Source organism: Solea senegalensis, linkage group LG16 (genome assembly GCF_019176455.1).
Source record: "Solea senegalensis isolate Sse05_10M linkage group LG16, IFAPA_SoseM_1, whole genome shotgun sequence".
NCBI classification, from domain to species: domain Eukaryota; kingdom Metazoa; phylum Chordata; class Actinopteri; order Pleuronectiformes; family Soleidae; genus Solea; species Solea senegalensis.
In genome coordinates, this window is record NC_058036.1 from 4,335,497 (window position 1) to 4,354,573 (window position 19,077).

General features: G+C 42.1%; 1 protein-coding gene across 1 annotated transcript; it reads left to right on the forward strand.

Moving 5' to 3' along the window:
• The first annotated feature begins 86 nt into the window (after nucleotides 1–86).
• rpap1 (RNA polymerase II associated protein 1) lies at nucleotides 87–15,350 on the forward strand. The gene is made up of 27 exons (XM_044047964.1): nucleotides 87–156; nucleotides 1,178–1,375; nucleotides 1,516–1,664; nucleotides 1,765–1,857; nucleotides 1,964–2,126; nucleotides 2,240–2,404; nucleotides 3,041–3,238; nucleotides 4,532–4,647; nucleotides 4,744–4,842; nucleotides 5,232–5,333; nucleotides 5,419–5,586; nucleotides 5,753–5,932; nucleotides 6,741–6,875; nucleotides 6,964–7,134; nucleotides 7,984–8,141; nucleotides 8,550–8,717; nucleotides 8,823–9,018; nucleotides 9,199–9,308; nucleotides 9,812–10,007; nucleotides 10,286–10,432; nucleotides 10,571–10,713; nucleotides 11,050–11,482; nucleotides 11,976–12,094; nucleotides 12,181–12,412; nucleotides 12,556–12,732; nucleotides 13,705–13,761; nucleotides 14,151–15,350. The coding sequence occupies exons 2-27, from the start codon at nucleotides 1,180–1,182 to the stop codon at nucleotides 14,298–14,300; spliced, it is 4,221 nt and encodes a 1,406-aa protein (XP_043903899.1). The 5' UTR covers nucleotides 87–156; nucleotides 1,178–1,179; the 3' UTR covers nucleotides 14,301–15,350.
• Nucleotides 15,351–19,077: the final 3,727 nt, after the last annotated feature.

Sequence of the window (19,077 nt, forward strand, 5' to 3'; positions counted from 1 at the left end):
ATCTTTGATTTTGTTGAAGTCTTCTCTCGTCGACCTTTTCCGTTCATGTCGACAGAACTTTTATTTTGAAGGCAACGACTCAGTGTCACGTTGAAAGTCTTCCGTGTGTTCACTTGGGATGAGAACACACTCGCGGAGTCCTGCACTTAAATGAAGGTTAGCTGACACAACAACACACGCTTTTACAGCAGTAGAAAACATCCACACTGTCGTTACACAGTCTGGCGACGCTTTTCATGATATAAAGCCTAGACTGAGAGAGGTCAGTGACGTCAAGCTAAGGCTAAGCTAACGTTAACGGCACGATACAATTCCCCCTCGGCGCGTGTTCAATGTAAACTTAGTAACACTACACGTGAAAACGAGGCAGTGTGTGTTTTGGTCACATTAAAACTGGCCATTAATTTGTCCAAACTCGTCCAAGTTTGGCCCCGTGTGTCCTTTGCTGGACAGTGAAAGGAACTATGTGCTAAACTCTCAGGGCAGCACCAACTTTGTTGATTTTTGGTCTGTCAAAGTCTGTGACATGTGTGTGGGAACGACTTAATGTTGAATTTAATTTATAGCGCAGACATTTCTCGATATTGAATAGTTGGACAAACTCAGGTTTTACCAATACCATTAATTAGGGTTACACTCCAGGTTCAACATACTTTTACTACTGCATACATGTTTCCTGTATTTGCTGGATTTGGGACATGAATAACTTGGGTTATAGTCAAATTTTTTGCAAAATGTAGTCAAATTTTCTAAAATGTGATCAATGGAAGACTTCCATATACTGCTGTTATTAAGCAGCAGGTAGTCCCCACATTATGATGTAAATTTAGAGCACTAGTTGCTGTTGATACATGGTTGTGTTTTGTTGCTGCTTCCTATGTATTATTGTAGTAATATTAGCTTCTTCCTCTGAGTTGACACACCACCTCTATTACACAATTTCTGCTATTTTTCCAGTGCAGGGAAATGCCAAAGCTGGGGCATAGTTTTAGTCTCAAGATATCTGGGCGTTGTTTGTCATTTACTCAACAAACTAAAAAGCATTAATGTGATATTCCAAAAGAGCACATCTTAAATGCACATGAAAACAATGGAGGTCTACCTCATGTTTTGGCCCAGGTTGACTGTATCATTGCACTGCACTGCCATTAATATCAACCTTTTGTGCCCTTAAAAGGGATGTTGCGGCGTCCCAAGCCAACCGACTCGGAGGCAGACCTCCTGAGAGAGCAGGAGCGGTTTCTGACCTCTGGTGCCCCATCTGCTGCTAATGTGGTCCGCCGTCCTGACAAGAGGAGAGGCGAGGCTGGTGTGGGCGGAGGAGAACACAACGGGGAGACTGGAGCACGTGAGAGGGATGTGGTTTCCATAGAAGGTATGAAAATGTACTCGCTGACAGTCCACGTTTTGATGTGTTTAACAAGAAGTAGAGATTAAATTATATTACTGCTGATCTGAACCAAGAGCCAGCTACACCAACTACAGTCATACTGTTGATCTTTGTGTTTGTTGTAGATCTTCCAGACCAGCTCCCCTCTCTGACTCCAGCGCCACCGAAGAAATCTCGCTTCAAAGCCAGTCGTGTCACCTTCGAGGATGAGGATCCTGGGGAGAGGCTGGACAGGCACGACACTCACATCAGTGCTGTTCTCTCTAGGATTGTTGTAAGTGTTGGTTGTGAGTCGACGCACCATACAAAGTTTCAGTTGCTTGTTTTTCTTTTTTCCCCACCCCTGTACAATTAATATTATTCTTTATTTTAAGGAGAGAGACACAAGTTCAACACCAATATCTTTACCAGCATTTACTGGTGTGGCTTTCCCCAAAGTAGTTCACCGCTCAGAAAACAACAGTCAGGTACAAAGACGTTACAGCCATTCTTCTCAAAGTGCATAATTCAAATGACAAACTCACTTTTTTACACTATCTTTTAATTCAAATGAATCCATTCCTCTGTCACCAGGCACCTCTGTCTTCAGTTGGAGGAAAGAAAAGCATCTTTGCTCGTCAGATTGCAGCTCAAAGACTGAAGGAAGCGAAGACGCTGTTACATTGTTCTACTGAATCTGCTCAAACACCTGAAACAAGGCAGCAGAATCGTCCTCCTGAGACTAGTATGGAGACAGGTCAGTGTGATTTTGCAGGAGAATATGAGTAAACTTCACGTTGTGATGTGAGGATGTTATACTGTGTATTATAACATTTTATAATTTAATTCTCACCTCTTTCTGTTTTCTAGAACCACCTCTGGTCTCTGGTCCGAGGTTGGTGTCTGGTCAGGGTCTTGGGGGACCTGATAGCTCAGGAGAAACCATGAGGATTCACAGGGAGAACCAGGCCAGACTCCAGACGATGTCTCAGTCTGAGATCGTGGAGGAGCAGAAGAAACTCTTAACTCAGCTTGGTAGGAAGCACTTAATACCCATATTGCATGTTTTTGGACTGGGAAGAAGCAGGAGAACCCGGAGAAAACCCACGCAAACACAGGGAGAAAGGCCCTTGTTCCAACCGGGGCTTGAATCTGGGTCTTTTTGCTGCAAAGGCAAGAGTGCTAACCACTACACCAACCATGTGGCCTGAGTTGTATTTAATTTCTTATATGCTGGGTTATTTGAGTCACTTTGAGTCACTTTACTCAGGTGTTGATGAGGCAAACAGTTTTCTACTGTGCTCGGGTTTGTTTTGTTTTTGATTCGTTTACTGCTAATAGAAACATGCATGTTTAATGTCGACATTGGGAGAAAATAAATCGCTGATATTATTTCAGACACTAAGGAAGAACCTGGTCATTATTTTAATCTGAGTGCACGTATAAACAAACAATCAGCAGCCAGTAGCGCCAAAGTATAAGTCTTAGTCTTATTGCAATGGCAATAAGTTGGGACCTTTTCTACTGCTATGTTACTATGAGAAGTGTGGGCAGTCACACTTCAGATAAATAATTGGTAACACTGATAGATTTAAATGAAAACATGGACCGTAATGTGTAGCACATCAGGAACGTTCGTCAGTGTGTAACGCAATTATTTCTGCTTCCCAGATCCGAGACTCGTGGAGTTTGTTAGATCTCGCAAAGACCAGCGCGTCCCGTCTTCAGCACCCCCATCCAAACACATTGAAACTGGGAGCAGTGAGTCAGGCTCCTCCAGCAACGCTGCGTTGTTTGAGAAACCTCTAGAGGTGGAGATGGAAGGAGAGGAGGAGGAAGAGGAGGAGGAAGTGCCGTCATCTATAACAGGTACGCATGTTTTCAATATTAACCTTTTTTTTAAAGATATCTTTTTGCCTTTTGGGGGGATGTGTGGGGGTAATCGTGGGTGGATTCACTGTGGAATCGAACCCTTAATGTGCCCTTTGCCCTACAGGGTGCCAGCTCTATGAACTGAGCTAACTGGTGCCCCAACCATCTTGCCAGTTTCTGTTCTCTATTATGTCAGTAATTATTTCACATCACCTCTTTCTTCATTCAGATTAGTCAAATTGTGATCCCTTTTGCTGAATCTGTATATTTCATCAGTGATACTGCACATCAGCAAACCTGGCACCGTCTCCTGTCGCTCCTTGTTTTCGTCTGTCCTGAGCTTCCTGCTCTTTACTTCCTTCCTCTCTATGCCTTTTCCTCTGTGTATAAAGGCTGGCTGCTAATTGTGTAATTCATGCAGGACGCTTGTGCTGCATGGCGTAATTCCAGACATAAAACTGATCATTGACTTCACTTTGTGTGATTAGAAGAAAGAGCAGGCGGAGCCAGAAGCAGCCACTCTCTGCAATTAAGTTACTGCAGATCACTGAGAGAATGCTCCCAGTCCTGATGAAAGTATTGCTCATGGATCACAGGCGGACATGTCTTACACATCATTTATACCATTCTGTTTTGCAAAAAAAAAAAAGACTAAAGCTGTTTTTGTTGTCCCTGCCAAACATTATTTATTGCTTCTTGCACCTTTCCCTTTGAGACATGTCCTCGTTTTTGGGTTGAGAATAAATAGCCAGACATTGCCTCATCTTCTTACGGAGCATTTTTAATTCTAGCTGTTGGAAGTAGAAGTGCTGAGGGTAAGATTTCCTTTTTTTTTAGCCACATTAGATTAAAAATGAAATCAAAATTGCGCTCCTGCTGCTGTCGTCCATCTGCCTCAAGATTGACATGTTGTAACAAGTAGTAATTTGTGTCAGTGTTGTGACTTACTGTTACCTTTTAATCATTTTGAACCAGTCTGGCTGTTCTCCTCTGACCTCTCTGAAATACTCAGAGCAGCCCATCTGGCACCAACAACCACTTAAATCACCATTTTGATGCTCAGTTTGAACTTCAGCAGGTCATCCTGACCATGTTTCTGAACTTAAATGCATTGAATTTCTGATAAGATATTGCGTTAACAGACACTTTATCATGTGTACCTAATAAAATGTGTGTCCCACAGTCAAGGTGTCCAAGAAAAGCCCACGCTTAGTTGATTTTATGCATATATCTCTACATACTACATGCATTTTGTCTGTTATCTGACTGTGTGTATGTGTGATTATACAGAAGAAGATCTGCCAGTAAAGCCTCAGAAAGAGTGGGTCCATATGGATAAGCTGGAGCCAGAGAAGCTGGAGTGGATGAGAGATTTGCCCGCACCACGAAGGAAAGGAACCAAGAAGGTAGGGAGATTATTCCTCATTGTACCAGCAGAAGAAAAGGACGTATACCATTCTCAGTTTTCCAGACTAATACAAGTCTTTTGTGTGTCCTGATAGGCCATGCAGGCTCGTTTTGACTTTGCCGGGAGGTTGATACCACCCACTAAGGATCTGCCCACTCACCTGGGTTTGCACCATCATGGAGAGGAGCCAGAGGTTTGTAGGCACCAAGAAAATGTGTTTGTCTCGTGTGTATAAATCTTGCAGTGCTATAATGTTTAGAGCCATATTCAGGTTTAGTTATTAGCTCTTTAATAACTCTTTAGTTATCTTTAGTTTATTTTAATTTTTTCCCTACAAACAAATAGTTTGGGTCAGGGTCATGTCATATTTTACTTTCTTGACAAAGATGTAATACATTTATCGTTATTGGTCCTGTGCCGGGGAAAGTTACTTGTCACCGAATCAAAAAGTCGGTCAGATAACAGAATAGACAATGAATCGATTAAAGTAAGACAAAAAACAATACATAATATACACAAAGCCCCTGGTCCGTTTGTTTTTTAATGACTCAATTTTTGACACTGAGGATTTTTCACCCCCAGCGGGCAGGTTACTCCCTGCAGGAGCTCTTCTTGTTGTCTCGGAGTCAGGTGATCCAGCAGAGGAGTCTGGCCCTCGGCACTTTAGCCAACATCCTCTCAAAGGTACACAAAATAAACACACTCGCATAATGCCACACACACATCGGCAGCTCCTTTACTCCCTCTGCTCATTGTTTTTACCCTGCAGGCACGTGCTGGAGAATACCTGTCCCTTCTCAACAGCAGCATGACGGCGACTTTGCTTGACGCCGGCCTGCTCTTCTTGCTCCGCTTTGCCTTGGACGACGGCGTGGAAGGAGTGATGTCTGCGTCTGTGCATGCACTGAAAGCACTTCTCGTGTGTGCAGAAGACGAGGTAAGCCAACGACATAATCAGAGCCTTCACTCGTTTTCGTTGACAAGCATGTGACTGTGCAGTGATTCTGTCAAGTTAAAAACATGCAGAAGCACAGAGTGGTTATTTATGTTGTGTCACTATTTATTTGTAAAAGTATTTCACTTCTGTGTCTTCTCCCTCTCAGGAGTGTTTGGATTACACCTTCTCCTGGTTTTGTGGTCTGGCCACCTTCCCTCTGCTGCCATCTGCTCAGGAGGAAGAAGATGAGGAGGATGAAGGGCTGGATGAAATTATGAAGGAGACGGCCAAGGAGAAGGAAGAGAGGAAGAGTGATCATGATGTGGCCCAACAGGATGTTGTCAAGGTAAAGAAGCAGATAACATCATCCGATAATATTTGTATTATTATTGAAATAGATCATTTTTATTACTATGACATTAAAGGTGTTTTCTTAAATCAGGGTTGTTGAAACTTAAAGAGATAATAGAATTACAGACACTGTTGACGATGTTTAACAAAGTATTGCATTTGTGTTCACGTCAGAAGATGAAAATCATAAGAGGAGAGTTGATTTAAAGTTGCTCGGACCACCATAAAGCAAATGTGTGCTTCTGTTTTTGGTGTAAAATCCTGGAATTCTCAACAGAACACGTTTTTCATTTAAAAAAAAACAAAACGTGATAAAATATACATTGGACATTTGATTGGATGTTTACATTTTTTGTTATTTTGGTCTTGAAAATGACCACTGTTTTTGTTTTTGTTGTTGATGTAATCTAAGGGGTGTAGCTAACTGTAAGTGACAGACCATCTAAGATTCTTTGAGTTTAAGTAAGGGGCCGACATAAATAAGAATTATATTCTTCTCACTGATCCTTTCCAATCGTGGAAAGTGTTGTCTCAAAAGCAATTAAGGATTTGTGTAACATTGTACTGTATTGTACTCGACACTTTGATGAAAGGAGCAAAATAAAAAGAAAGAAAGAAATGTCAGCCTCCGTAGAGCTGACCCAGCTATGGATATAATGTAAAGGCATAGAAAAAACAACAGTTTATACAATCATGTGATTGTACACAAGCCAGAAGAAGGAGGAGGTAAATCATTTCACTTACATTTTACACAAAGTCCTGTAAATGAAGATTGACTGTTTATTCTTTGTCGTTTTTTTCAGGGTCTGCTTAAAATGAAACTGCTCCCCAGGTTACGTTACATCCTCGAGGTGATGCGACCATCTCCCCGAGTGGTCCAGGATGTCCTGGGCATCCTGACTCGTATTGCCCGGCACTCCTCTTCATCTGCCACACAGGTAAACGACAGTAACAGTCTTTCACTGGATTATTATCATCCAAAAACATCTTCTGGCCAAATTTATCAGCGATGTATTCACTCCTCAGGTGTTGGACTGTCCTCGTCTGATGGAGACCGTGATATCAGAGTTTCTTCCCACCTCTTGGGCGCCACCATCGTCGCCCCTTCCTCAGTCAGTGTACGGACTTCCACAGACCAGCGCCGTGAAGCTCTTGAGAGTTCTTGCTTCCTCTGGCAGACATGCGTGTGCCAGACTCGTAAGTGTGAAAATGCTACAATATGATGTATGAAAGAGATCATCTCATCCTAAAGTTTTACTTTTATCTCGCATAACTGCTCGCCTTTGGTCTGCCACAGAATAGAGCAGAACAGACAGCTTGTGAGTGATGTCATAATTAGTCTGTGACCAAACTCAGCACGAGCATAAGAAAGAAGACAATGGTCTGTGGTAGAGATGCGACGACAAGGCCTTCTCTGTGCAGCTTGGTTTCCACGTGACCACAGTGAACTGTGTAAGAAAAGTTTAGTTTGAGAAAAATTGACCCTAGAAATGAGAAAATAACATATAATAAAAACTTTACAGAAGTTACAGGCTCAACCTCAAACGTACAACCGTGTCCATTTGCCTCAGATATAGTCTTTTGTTACTCTCTTCTATCTACTACTCTTCTATTTTGTTTTATTGCCGTTAACTCCATCACAAATGAGCTGTAAAATAGCAAATAGCAAAATGTAGTAAGTCATCAGTAAGTCATTACACAAATTGCATACAAAAATATATTATATGATATATATGATATGATAAGAGGGTTCTTACCATGATATTCAGGTACTGAGAAGTCCTGAGGGCTACCGTAATGATATAAGGTATATGGTCCCTCTAAGCTCTTTTTCTCTGCTTTCCGGTAGTTTTTGAATATTCTAGATATCACAAGCGGTCTAGGAGTTATGGTAATGAGAATTAGTGACAACAGAAGGGTTAATTTTCTAAAATAAACTGCGAACAACAATGATTTGCAACATCTGTTAAAGATCTGTGCACCTTTTTGACTTTTCATATGTCTTCATGCATTAATAATATATCTTCCTCTCTCTTCTTTCTTCAGTTAAACTCTCTGAGAGTGAGGGAGCGTCTGTCTTGTCTCCTGAGCGCCGAGTTCAGTGAGCTGCTGCTGGAGCCCACAGAGGCTCTCAGGGTCTCCACTGAAGCCTACAGGCTGTGGGCCGTTGCAGCCGGCTATGGACAGGCCTGTAACTTATACATGTGAGTTAATATCTGTGAAAGATTTCATTTCATTCTGTGTTCTATGTCTGGATACTTACCTCGTCGGTCCTTCTCATAGACTGTATATAAAAAGTGGAAGATTTGACAGTCACCATGAGTTTTTGAACCTCCTACACTGTGTGTCGTGCTTTATCGTCTATTATCTTTATAAATGGGAGCATAATGTACAAGCTTGACATCATGAGGAACTTCAGAAGGATAAAACTAGCGATTGAGGCCATTAACTCCTAAGGAAAATGTCTACTGACGCCATAAATCAAGCAAGAAACAGGCTCATTTTCAGATGCAGTATCACCCCCTGGTGACTATTCAATAAGACTCAATCCACCTTTTATATGCTGCCCATGGTTTTTACGCAGCGCTCGGCTTGTCGTTATTTCTCCTCAGAGACCTGTATCCGGCTTTAGTGAAGGCGCTACAGTCGGTTCACCGATCCCTGGACCCGTCGGATCTGTTGCCGCTGCAGCTTCAGCGGGTTCTGGCTCTGCTCTCTTTACTCACACAGGTCACACACACCGCCGGATGCCATCAGGAGCTCCAGGCTGGCATGGTCAGGTACGGACGACTGAAATGGGATCAATGAAATTGCGCTGCCCTGGAGTCGTCGCACAACATCACTGGTTATTTTGACATAAAACCGTTTCCATGTTTTTACCACAGCTCTCAGGGAGAAGAGTGCCCCCCTCCTCCGCCAGTGTCTTGGGGTCATGTCACAGGGTTGCACACGTCCTTGCTGGGCCATTTGAAAGGCTTTGTGAAAGGCCTTGATAATCCAGGTCAGAAAGACAGCAGTGTCACTCTCATACCTGCTTACCTGGTCTACCTAGACGCTTACTATCATCATCTCTCCAGACAGGTATTATCTCTCTTTTTGCACTTCTTTACCACAGCCACTCTTTGTTTGTTAAGTGAACAAATCCATGAATGTTTCTGAGGTGAATTTCTGTAAAATGACAAGACAAAACTTGACAAATAGTAATGTATGTAGTGTAAAATGCAAGCTAATCAATCAATCTAATCAAACTCTGTTTCTCAGAATTGCTTTAAGCCAGTGGAGACTCTTCAAGAACTGGAGCAGCTCACATCGGAGGTTCTCCTCCCGTTGTTTTCTCACCATGTCGTACAAGACCTGATGGGAAACCTCAGGTATGTTTGCTTTACCTTAAGTCAGATGAAAGAGTTAATGTGAAAACTGCGGTAGCGTAAAGCATTGTTCTCTCCATCCCTCTCTCATGAATGTAATTGCTCAGGAATCTCAGAAACTCTTCACGTTTTCAACGAAACTCAAAGACAAACTGATTTGATTTGGGCGGTCACATGGTCACAAGTTTGTCACTGCGTGATGTGACCGCGATTTATCGTGTGTGTCTGAGAAAATCACATTTCCATAAAGGAAGGAGGATGATTACATTTGGCTGAAAAGGACCAGATTAGATAGAATTAGGTGAAAGATCTCGGCCGCTGTGAACTTACTGAACAAGTTTGGGTTAAAACCAAACCAATGTGGCATCAGAATGTTCTGCTTGTTATTTACCTCCGACAGAAAAGGCGAGATTGGAAATCATACGTTCAGTATCAGCTACGTTATTAGTTGTGATGTGGTAAAAATATTTATTTATTCATTTCTTTTTTTGCTTTTGCGACACCAGGTCTTCCTCAGTAGTGTGCACTGTCCAGTCTAGTCGTCGTGGTCCAGAAACCACTCCCAGTCTTCCAGGTTTGGTGTGCTCTGACTGGAGGACTCGCCCAGGCCTTGTTGTCCCAGGTTCCCCCTTCCCTCTTCTCACGGGGCTGAGTCTCCTTCTGCAAACAATCACAGGCATCCACAAAGGTCTCAGCTGTAAGGTAGGTTTTTATAGTATTATTTTATATGTATTATATGTAATCCTAGGACAGAGAAAAGAGTTGAGGTGATTATGGGGTTTACTTTACTGCTTTTCTGATCTCCAGTCAGCGTGGAAACAAATTACTAAACTATTTAGTCTGTGGTTAGGCTCTTAATCTTAATCTGCATCCTGTCTGTGGTTTGCATCTTGCTGCCCTCTTGTTGTGACATCCCAAATGTATTTTATCTAACTCTTTTCTCTCTTCTGTGTCTGCTTTTTGTCCTTTACGCCGTGTAGTTCAAGGGTCTCCTCTTGTCAGAACCTGTGATTGTTTACCTTCGTGGTTGCAGTCGGGCCACACCCACCCTGTCTCTCACCGGAGCCTGGCTTCTCCGACACGAACACCATCTCCTCTACCTGCTGCTCCGGCTGGCAGTCAGACTGGTAGGCAGACGATGAGTCGAAGCCGTTTTTATTTTTGCATAAATATGTGCTGCTGTGTGATCACATGTTATTTTGATGTTTGTACATCCTGTCATGGAAATGTCACGTGAACTCTGTGTTCTTTCTGTCTTTTCTCAGGTTCCCATTGAGCAGGAAGTAGCAAAACATGCGTCTTTGTACCACCAGGTGGCGCTGGCTCTGCTCACATGGTTATTACCAGGCAGTGAGTACCTGGCACATGAACTGCTCTCCACCGTCGTCTTCAGCAAGGACTTCATATCGTAAGTTTGCGTTAGGTGCAAGTAAGTGCCAAAATAATCATCACCCTCAGTTTCAAAGTTTATTTTGACCTTTTTGTTTTGTCTGTGTTTTTCTGTGTATTGTGTCGATCGTAGTCGTTTCACTTGTGCAGTTTAGAACTGAAGTAAATGAGAAGTGGTTAGTTTGCCCTACATCACATTTAGCTTGTATAGAGGTCATAACGATAATCTAACTTCTCAAATTACATTATATTTAAAATCACACTGCCAAGAGTTATGGTTGACGTGCTTCACTCCCTGTGTTTATTTTATTATATTTATTATATGTGTACATTTGTTGGATTGCTTGCCCTCTAGTGAGGGCCACAGTGGAGGACCCGAAGCCATCGAGCTGGGCGAGCTAAAGCTCCATGAGACGACACAACACCACACCACTCCCTCTCTCCAGACTGTCGGTTCTCTCTTGAGAGAAGCCTGCGTCCAGCTGCCATCCATTCGCGGGTGCTTCCTCACTCAACTGGCCCACCTGGAGTCAGCCGTGCTGCTGTCTCGAGATGCTCTCCTCGGCCACAACCCCTGGATCAGCTCCCACCTCCTCCCAGAACTCACTGGGCCCACTCTGCCGTCCGATTGGCCTTACCTTCCACTCGTCAGCCTGTACACGCGAACCGGGCTTTCCGGCGGTGGCGTGTTAGCCGTGGAAGAGCTGCCTCAGGGAGCTTTGCAGGTGGTGACCCACTGTCTGCAGTGGCTGCTGCTGCTGGAGGTGTGGAGAGAGGAGGCTCTAAAGGTACACATTCAAATCGAGCTGGTTTTCTTTGTTCAGTGCAACATTTATCTGTCTCTGCACTCAAAAATCCCCTCAAAACCCGGTGTTTACTGCACATCCAGAACAATAAATCGTCTATTTTTGAGGATACGCCAAGAAATATCTATGATCGACTTATAGAACAAACACAACAAAACCATTGGGATTCAATTTTGTTTTTATTTGGCTTTTCATACCTAGTACAGCAGATGTTGCAGGATTTATCATCCCCTCCTACTCTCTAAAAACATCTCTCTCAGATCATAGTTGATGCTGGACTCTTCAGTCATGATGGAGGGGAGTGTCTCTTGATTAGAGTGGTGTATTATGGGCTGCGGAAGGATTTCAGAATTGAAATTGGCCTGTGACATTCTCACGTTTGCGAAAGGCTGATGTAACTTCTAAATATTCAGTTATAGACTGACTTCTGCCGCCATTAGTCACTGTAACATTCATTTTTTTTTTCCTATCACAGGTGATCCCCCCGGTGGCCAAGTTTGCCCGCCTCTCCTGTGTGTTCCTGTGTTCCAGTGACCTGTTCCTGGAGAGACCTGTGCAGAAACTGACCTGGGGTCTGTTCAGACTGCTGACCAGGTCTGATATAACATTCATTTAATGTTTCAAATCCTTGCCCTTTAAGGAGGTCGTTCTAAACTAAATGGACCGTCTTTCATTTACAGGCAATCCCGGATGGACTCTTTGGACCTGAATGTCCCTCCTCCAGGTTTGGCCTCATTCCAGGACTTGTACTCAGCCCTTTTGGCTCAGTATGAAGCTGTGTCATTTGGAGACTGGCTGTTTGGCTGCTGGGTTCTCCTGCCCCTGCAGAGGAGGTACAGCGCCACCATGAGGCTGGCAGTGTTTGGGGAACATGTGGGAATGCTAAGGTCACTGGGAGTCACTCTGGAGAAGGTGATGATGATGATGATGATGATGCTGCTGCTTTTTTATTATCAGTGACCTTCTTTTTTCCGTCTCTTTGACTGTTTCATTATAACACAAATATTCTGTGAGCGCCCTGTGATGAATTTATTTGAATGTGTTTCATTTTGAAGTTGTCCATCCCGATTGAGCGGTTTACCTCTCCGCCTGAAGACTCCCTCCCTCTCCTCCACCTCTACTTCCGCTCTTTGGTGACGGGAACCCTGAAGCTGTCTTGGTGTCCCATCCTGTATGTGGTCGCCGTGTGTCACGTCAACTCCTTCATCTTTTCTCAGGATGCAGCAGCACAGGTAATGCACACACACAGTTGATAAAAAAAACCATCCAATCCAACTTCATTTATAAAGCTTGTTTGTTTACAAAGTGCTGTACATCAGAGATATTAAGACAAATAAAATATAAAAAACACAATAGACCTAAAAACAACAGTAAAACATTCAATAAAACAAGAAAATACCATAGAAAGTTTAAAGTTCTAGGGTTAAGGATTTAAAAACAAATAAAAAATTGGGACAAAAATTGCATATCCTAATGACAGAAAGAGGCTGAATTATCTGAAAAGGTGTCGCCTTGTTTGTACAAGTAATAGTGGCCAAGTTGGAAGCTTAATTCTGAGGATACGTAAGCTGAACATGTTGGAATATTAACTTCATTTGCTGCTAAAACATCTGAAATGTACAATCTACATTTAGAAAATAACCTGGAAGCTTAACGAATAGTATATCAAGTCCTCTTAACTTAATGTCTAATATTGGAAGCCTGACATCTAGCAGAGTTTGAAGCTCTCCAGGATCTTTACAGACGCTGATGGCAATTTGTTCTTTTCTGGGGGGGGGGGACCCCTGTTTAGAATTAGAAACGTTTTAACCAGAAACACAAATGTCTTTAAAAAGCTGAATATCTTTTATTTATGAAGTCTGTTTCTGCGCCCTGAAATCCTCTGGTTATGTGGTGTATGCTAAGTGCTGTGCTTTGTGACTTTGTTAAATCAGCCACAGCCAAACCTGAGGCCAAACTGCCACATGCTGCTGGAGACGTCCTGATTCGTGGCAAATGCTCATTCCATTCACTAGGATTTAGTGAGCTCATTCGATGCATTAGACCGTACGAGACGACAAAAGTGGCCGTTTATTAATTATGTGTCAGAGGAACAACTTGGCTCACTTTGCGAGTTATTTACACGCACTGTTCCACATCGGTGAAGCTGAAAAATACACAGTTATCGGTGCAACGCACTCACGAGGTTTTTGTTTTTTTTCCAGGAGGTTGAAGCAGCTCGACACAGCATGCTGAGGAAGATCTACTACCTGACTGATGAGGTGCTCTTCCTTTGTAAAAGCCATGCCACGTCTTCCCTTCACTCTCTTTGATGTTCATACGCTGCAAAGTGTTTATTGATTAGACCTCCTTCTCACATAAGTCACTAATGATGTTTTTTCTCCCACATATTATTCTGACTAATTTGTCAGTTGCTGTTTTTATTGATCACAGTTGGCCTGCTTGACTTCTTTCCTCTCTTTTCAAAGTAGCTTTGTGTTTTTATGTTATTTATGTCATTGTTTGTATTATTTTCTTTAAGTAATATCATTTTTGCTTAATACAGACACACAGTCATTTAATACAATGGAACTGTTGCGGTCAGTTCTTGTTTGTGCTGCTACTTCACTCTTCTCACCGCTTCCCTCTGTCCCCTGGGATTCATTTGCAGGTGCTGAAGAACCACATGCTGCTCTTCCGTCTTCCCCAGCAACAGGCCGACTTTGGCTTTGATTTGTACGAGCAGTTGCCCGCCATCCGGGAAAAGCGCTTGCAGACTGTCTTGGGACTGCAGAACAGCGGCGAGGACAAAGGAGACTGAGCGAAGCGGAATCAAAAGTGGAGTTCTGTGAGCTCAAAACTGAAAAATGATTCGAGGTGACAGTGAAGAAGAGGAAGGTAATGGAAGGGGAGAGATGATTGCGAGGTGTGAATACTGGGAAAGAGAGAAGGTAGGTGATGGGAGCACGAGTGAGGCCATTGTTAGAAATGTTAAGTTGCCTCATCATGGTCACAAGAAGATTTTCTGCGGTGTCTTTGGCACAAAGGAAATCAAACCTGAGGTCGATGTGGCTCAACCCTCAAACAAGTTATCATTTGCAAACCATTTTTAGCGCAGAAATCATCCAAACCATCAGGCAAATGTGTAGTTTAGAACAAATAAATCCTTTAGGGTAAACACACTCACGATGAATAAAAGCAGCCCGATCGCCGTGGCTGGTAGTAATAAAGCAGCATCTCTGAAAATGATCTCAAAGGTTTATTTCTAAACGGAGTCAAACATGTTTAACCCTTAGAACACAGAGCGCTCTGGCTGCTTTTTTCCATTACTATGTTTAAACATACACTATATACAGAGGATATAAGACTTGTGTTTTATATCCTTTTCTTTTCCCAGCCCAACCTAGACAATGTGATGAAAAAAAGAAATCTTATTCACCAACTTTATAAACACACGTGAGCAAAAAGTACTAATAATGTTTAATATCGGATGGAATTTGTCACAGTTCAAAGTTCACGCGGCTCATATATGAAAAGAAAAACAATCTATTTAGTGACTTCTGGACAATTATTTCTACTTTATATCGCAACTAAAAATGCAGTATAAAATGAATCATGTATTACTCCCACGGCAAATGACCATGGACGCTCACGTGAGCACTAAGAGTTAGGCGACAATGCAGCGGGACGCAAAATAGTCACGTTTCTGCTCTGAGCCAAATGGAAGAAATGTGATGTTTTTCTTTGTGACACCAGCACTTTTTCTGCCACGCTTTTCGAACCAAACGCAGAAAAGTAAAGGGAAATACTTCACATGTGCCTGCAATTGTCTTTTTTCTTTTAAATTAAACAGTTTTCATTTATAATGTCATTTTGAATGGGTTTTGTTTTTTTTTGATTAAGTCGGCTCTGTAATAGCAGCCAGTGGCCACTATTTAAATGCAGATTGATCCGTCTCAGTGTCACTGATCAATAACACTCACTCTGGAGTCCCTTTGTGACCGTTTGTTTTTCCATCACCGTTTACAGTCTTTCATTAGATTTGGAAAATGCCCATAAGGTACTGTGTTTTCTATCCCCTGTGGTGCTTGATTAGATAACAAATGAAGTGCATCACATGAAGGACCTATAAAAGACTGCCCAGTTTAATGCCCTGCACCTGCACAAATCCTGCTCTAAAAGTACTCGACAATAACATTTGCCTTTGAAAACGTAGAACTCTCGATTTGCCCGATGTGTGCAACACATGGCATTCCGATTTTTACTGCGGCTGTAAAATACGTCGTCCACCTTCTGAGATGTTTCTGGAGGGAGTTTTAATTTCCTCTACGACTCAAATGGTTCGCGTGTATTTCATGTCTGTCATGTGAAGAGTTAATTTTTTAATTAATTTTTAATTAAAAAAGAAAGGGGGGAAGAAAACGGGCAATCACAGAGGCGACAAGGCCGAGGGGTGACACATTTTAGCAGTAAAATAATAAGGCATCAAAACAGAAATTAATGAATTTTAGAGAGAGGAGACCACAGTGGTCTGGTCCTGTGTGTTCCATGATGTAGATGTGATTACATTTGTACAGTGGATTCAGATTGGGTCCAACAAAAAACAAATGGATGTATCACAATTCCAGATAGATGTTAAACATTTGTGAAGATCACGCAGGCGTGGCCAGTATCACACATGCTGCGTGTCTCAGATACTGATACATATCAAATGAACCATTAAACCGTTGTCTTCTAACAGTCCCTGTGTCGTCCAGCGGTGGCGGAACGCTTCTGTTTCTGATTGGACTCATTTGTTTTCGCGTGTCTATTGATTTATTTGCTGCTTTTAAGTTGTCCCGCTTCAGTGGATTGCCACCAAAAGACAATAGCGCCAAGGTTATTAAAGTCGAAGAAATATTGAAAACTAAAATTAGGAATAGCTGTTCATGTTTCCTAATAATACATTTTTAAAACGGCGTCTTTTGTTGGGTTTTTAGGACACACAGTACTTGTAATGAACTTTTTTCATCTTGCACCTGGCAAATACTCCATATTACAAAAAACTGACACTAATAAAAACTAAACTAAAACGAAGCATTTGAAAAAAAACAAAAAACTAATTAAATAAAACCTAAAACTAATGAAAAATCCCAAACTATTATAACTTTGGTGGCATCTTTCATTTGTTTTCACGCGTCTAGTGATTTATTTGCTGCTTTGAGTCTTCCCACTTCAATGAATTGCTGCTTGTGGACATTATCAGTCGTCACACGGTCCCGACAGCCGTTAAAAAACAATAAAAAAAATAGTTTGGCTACAAAAACGAGATATCTGCAGCCAGGTTTCCTGTTTGAATCCTTCCTTGAAAGCCCACTTGACGCCCTCCCTCACCGTCCTTTGCTGTGCAGTCTCACCGAAGCCTCACTTTCCCGCCAGCTAATATACTGTATGTAATAACACGTTTGGGAGCGCGACGCGTCACCGCTCCCAACATCTTACTGCTGAAAACTTCTCTCTGAGTCACACCCCGTTGCTTTCACACAGGAAATTAAAAAGGAAGGAAGAAGCGTGCAGTCAAGCGCCGCTGAGATTAAACCGGGTGACGAAGTCGAAAATGAGTGGCTGCTCTGTTTTTATTTCTGTTCCGGGAGAAGCATAAACTATTCGCCACAAAGGGCACGACTCAAAATCTTAATTCATGATTTCCTCTTTTAAAAGCTCCTGCCTTCAGAATTCTTCTCATATAAATGCACCGTGAAGTGAAAAGCCCTTAATCCTGGATGGTCTTGTCAGTACCTCCGTGTACTAGCATGGATGGAGACGTGGTGGACCATATAAGGGATGGAGATGTGAGTGAGGTGTGCTGCATGAAGCGGTGTGTGTCGGGGGCGGGGTGCGGGGGCGGGGGGGCAGATCTGCAGATCTCTGAACTGACAGTGAGCTCACTCTGAGATTTAAGCGATGGGAGTGTGAGACACATTGGTGTCGGACACAGACGGGGTGTTTGTGATGTGTAAACAGCTGCTGCAAGAGCAAGAGGAGAGTTACTGTCAATACTGGGGAAGTATCCAAGTACAACACAAGTCACTTACTAGATACTTCCAGTAAATATTCTACTCAAGTAAAAGTACCACTATTTTAATAACATTTTACTTAAGTACATGTAAAAGTACTGGTTTAAATATGTACTCATGTACTAAAGTGACTGGGGCTTCTTTCTCGTGTCACGCAAAAGGACAAGGGGACAAACATCTCACATGAATTGTTTTTAATTAAAGGCAAACCTTTACAAAGGAAAGTGCTGACAAAATAAAATATGTAAACACATAATGTATCAGTCAAAATAGGTCAAAGGTCACAAATGCTTTAACTTTCTCGCTCACTCAGGGACCTTAATAAACTCCAATTCACCTGTCCTCACCATTCACCTGTCCTTAACATTCACCTGTCCTCATCATTCACCTGTCTTCATCATTCACCTGTTCTCATCATTCAACTGTCCTAACATTCACCTGTCTTCATCATTCTGTCCTCTTCTGTCCTCATCATTCACCTGTCCAACATTCACCTGTCTTCATCATTCACCTGTCCTCAACATTCACCTGTTCTCATCATTCACCTGTCCTCAAGATTCACCTGTCCATCATTCACCTGTCCTCAACATTCACCTCATCATTCACCTGTCCTCAACATTCACCTGTCTTCATCATTCACCTGTCCTCAACATTCACCTGTCCTCATCATTCACCTGTCCTCAACATTCACCTGTTGTCATCATTCACCTGTCCTCTTCATTCACTGCCGGTTTCCTTAAATTCCAGCCAACATCTTTTTTTTACTCAGTAGTGGATGTAAAAAAACATACTTAAGTCAAAGTAAAATTACAAAGTTTAAAAATTGAAGTAGAAGTACACAAAAAACCTACTCAGTTACAGTTACGTGAGTAAATGTAATTCATTACTTTCCACCTCTGGATTCTTCCCATGTTCCAATGCGTTTCCTTACTCTGCATCCAAATGGGGTTGAGACCGTGAACAATGAAACATGTATTCATTTAAAACCAGAATATCCATTCACTTTATTCTCCAACGCTTTATTTTGAAGGCTGAGCTGATCTGCGCCCGTCCTGTGTTTACTACACAATCATTTACACACAATTCATTTTAGAGGCAACTTTCAGTGGTGTTATTTTGTGATGATGTACTTTGTTGTACATGTTTCATACCATATTATTACATTATGTGTTTGTATGTACTTTGCTGGTGAACATGCGCTACATTTAATTGTTTAAATTGACTAATGTACTTTTCACATAATTCATTTATCAAGTTAAAGTGCTGACATCTCTGTCTGGAAAGATCAGGGCCAACAGAGCCCCTGATAATAATAATAATTATAATTTGAAAAAGAAAATACCTGAAAGGTCGTGATCATTAAACATCCATAATAGACAGTGTGTGTATCATTTTTGACCACCTGCTGCACCGAGTTTACCGTTTACTCTTAGTTTCTTTTACGTCAGAAGAAGTGAGATCTGAAGAAGAACTCTCTTCTCCTCTGTCGAGTGTGAGTGCTGCTCATTTTCAGAATCATCACAGCGTGCCGAGATTCTTCAA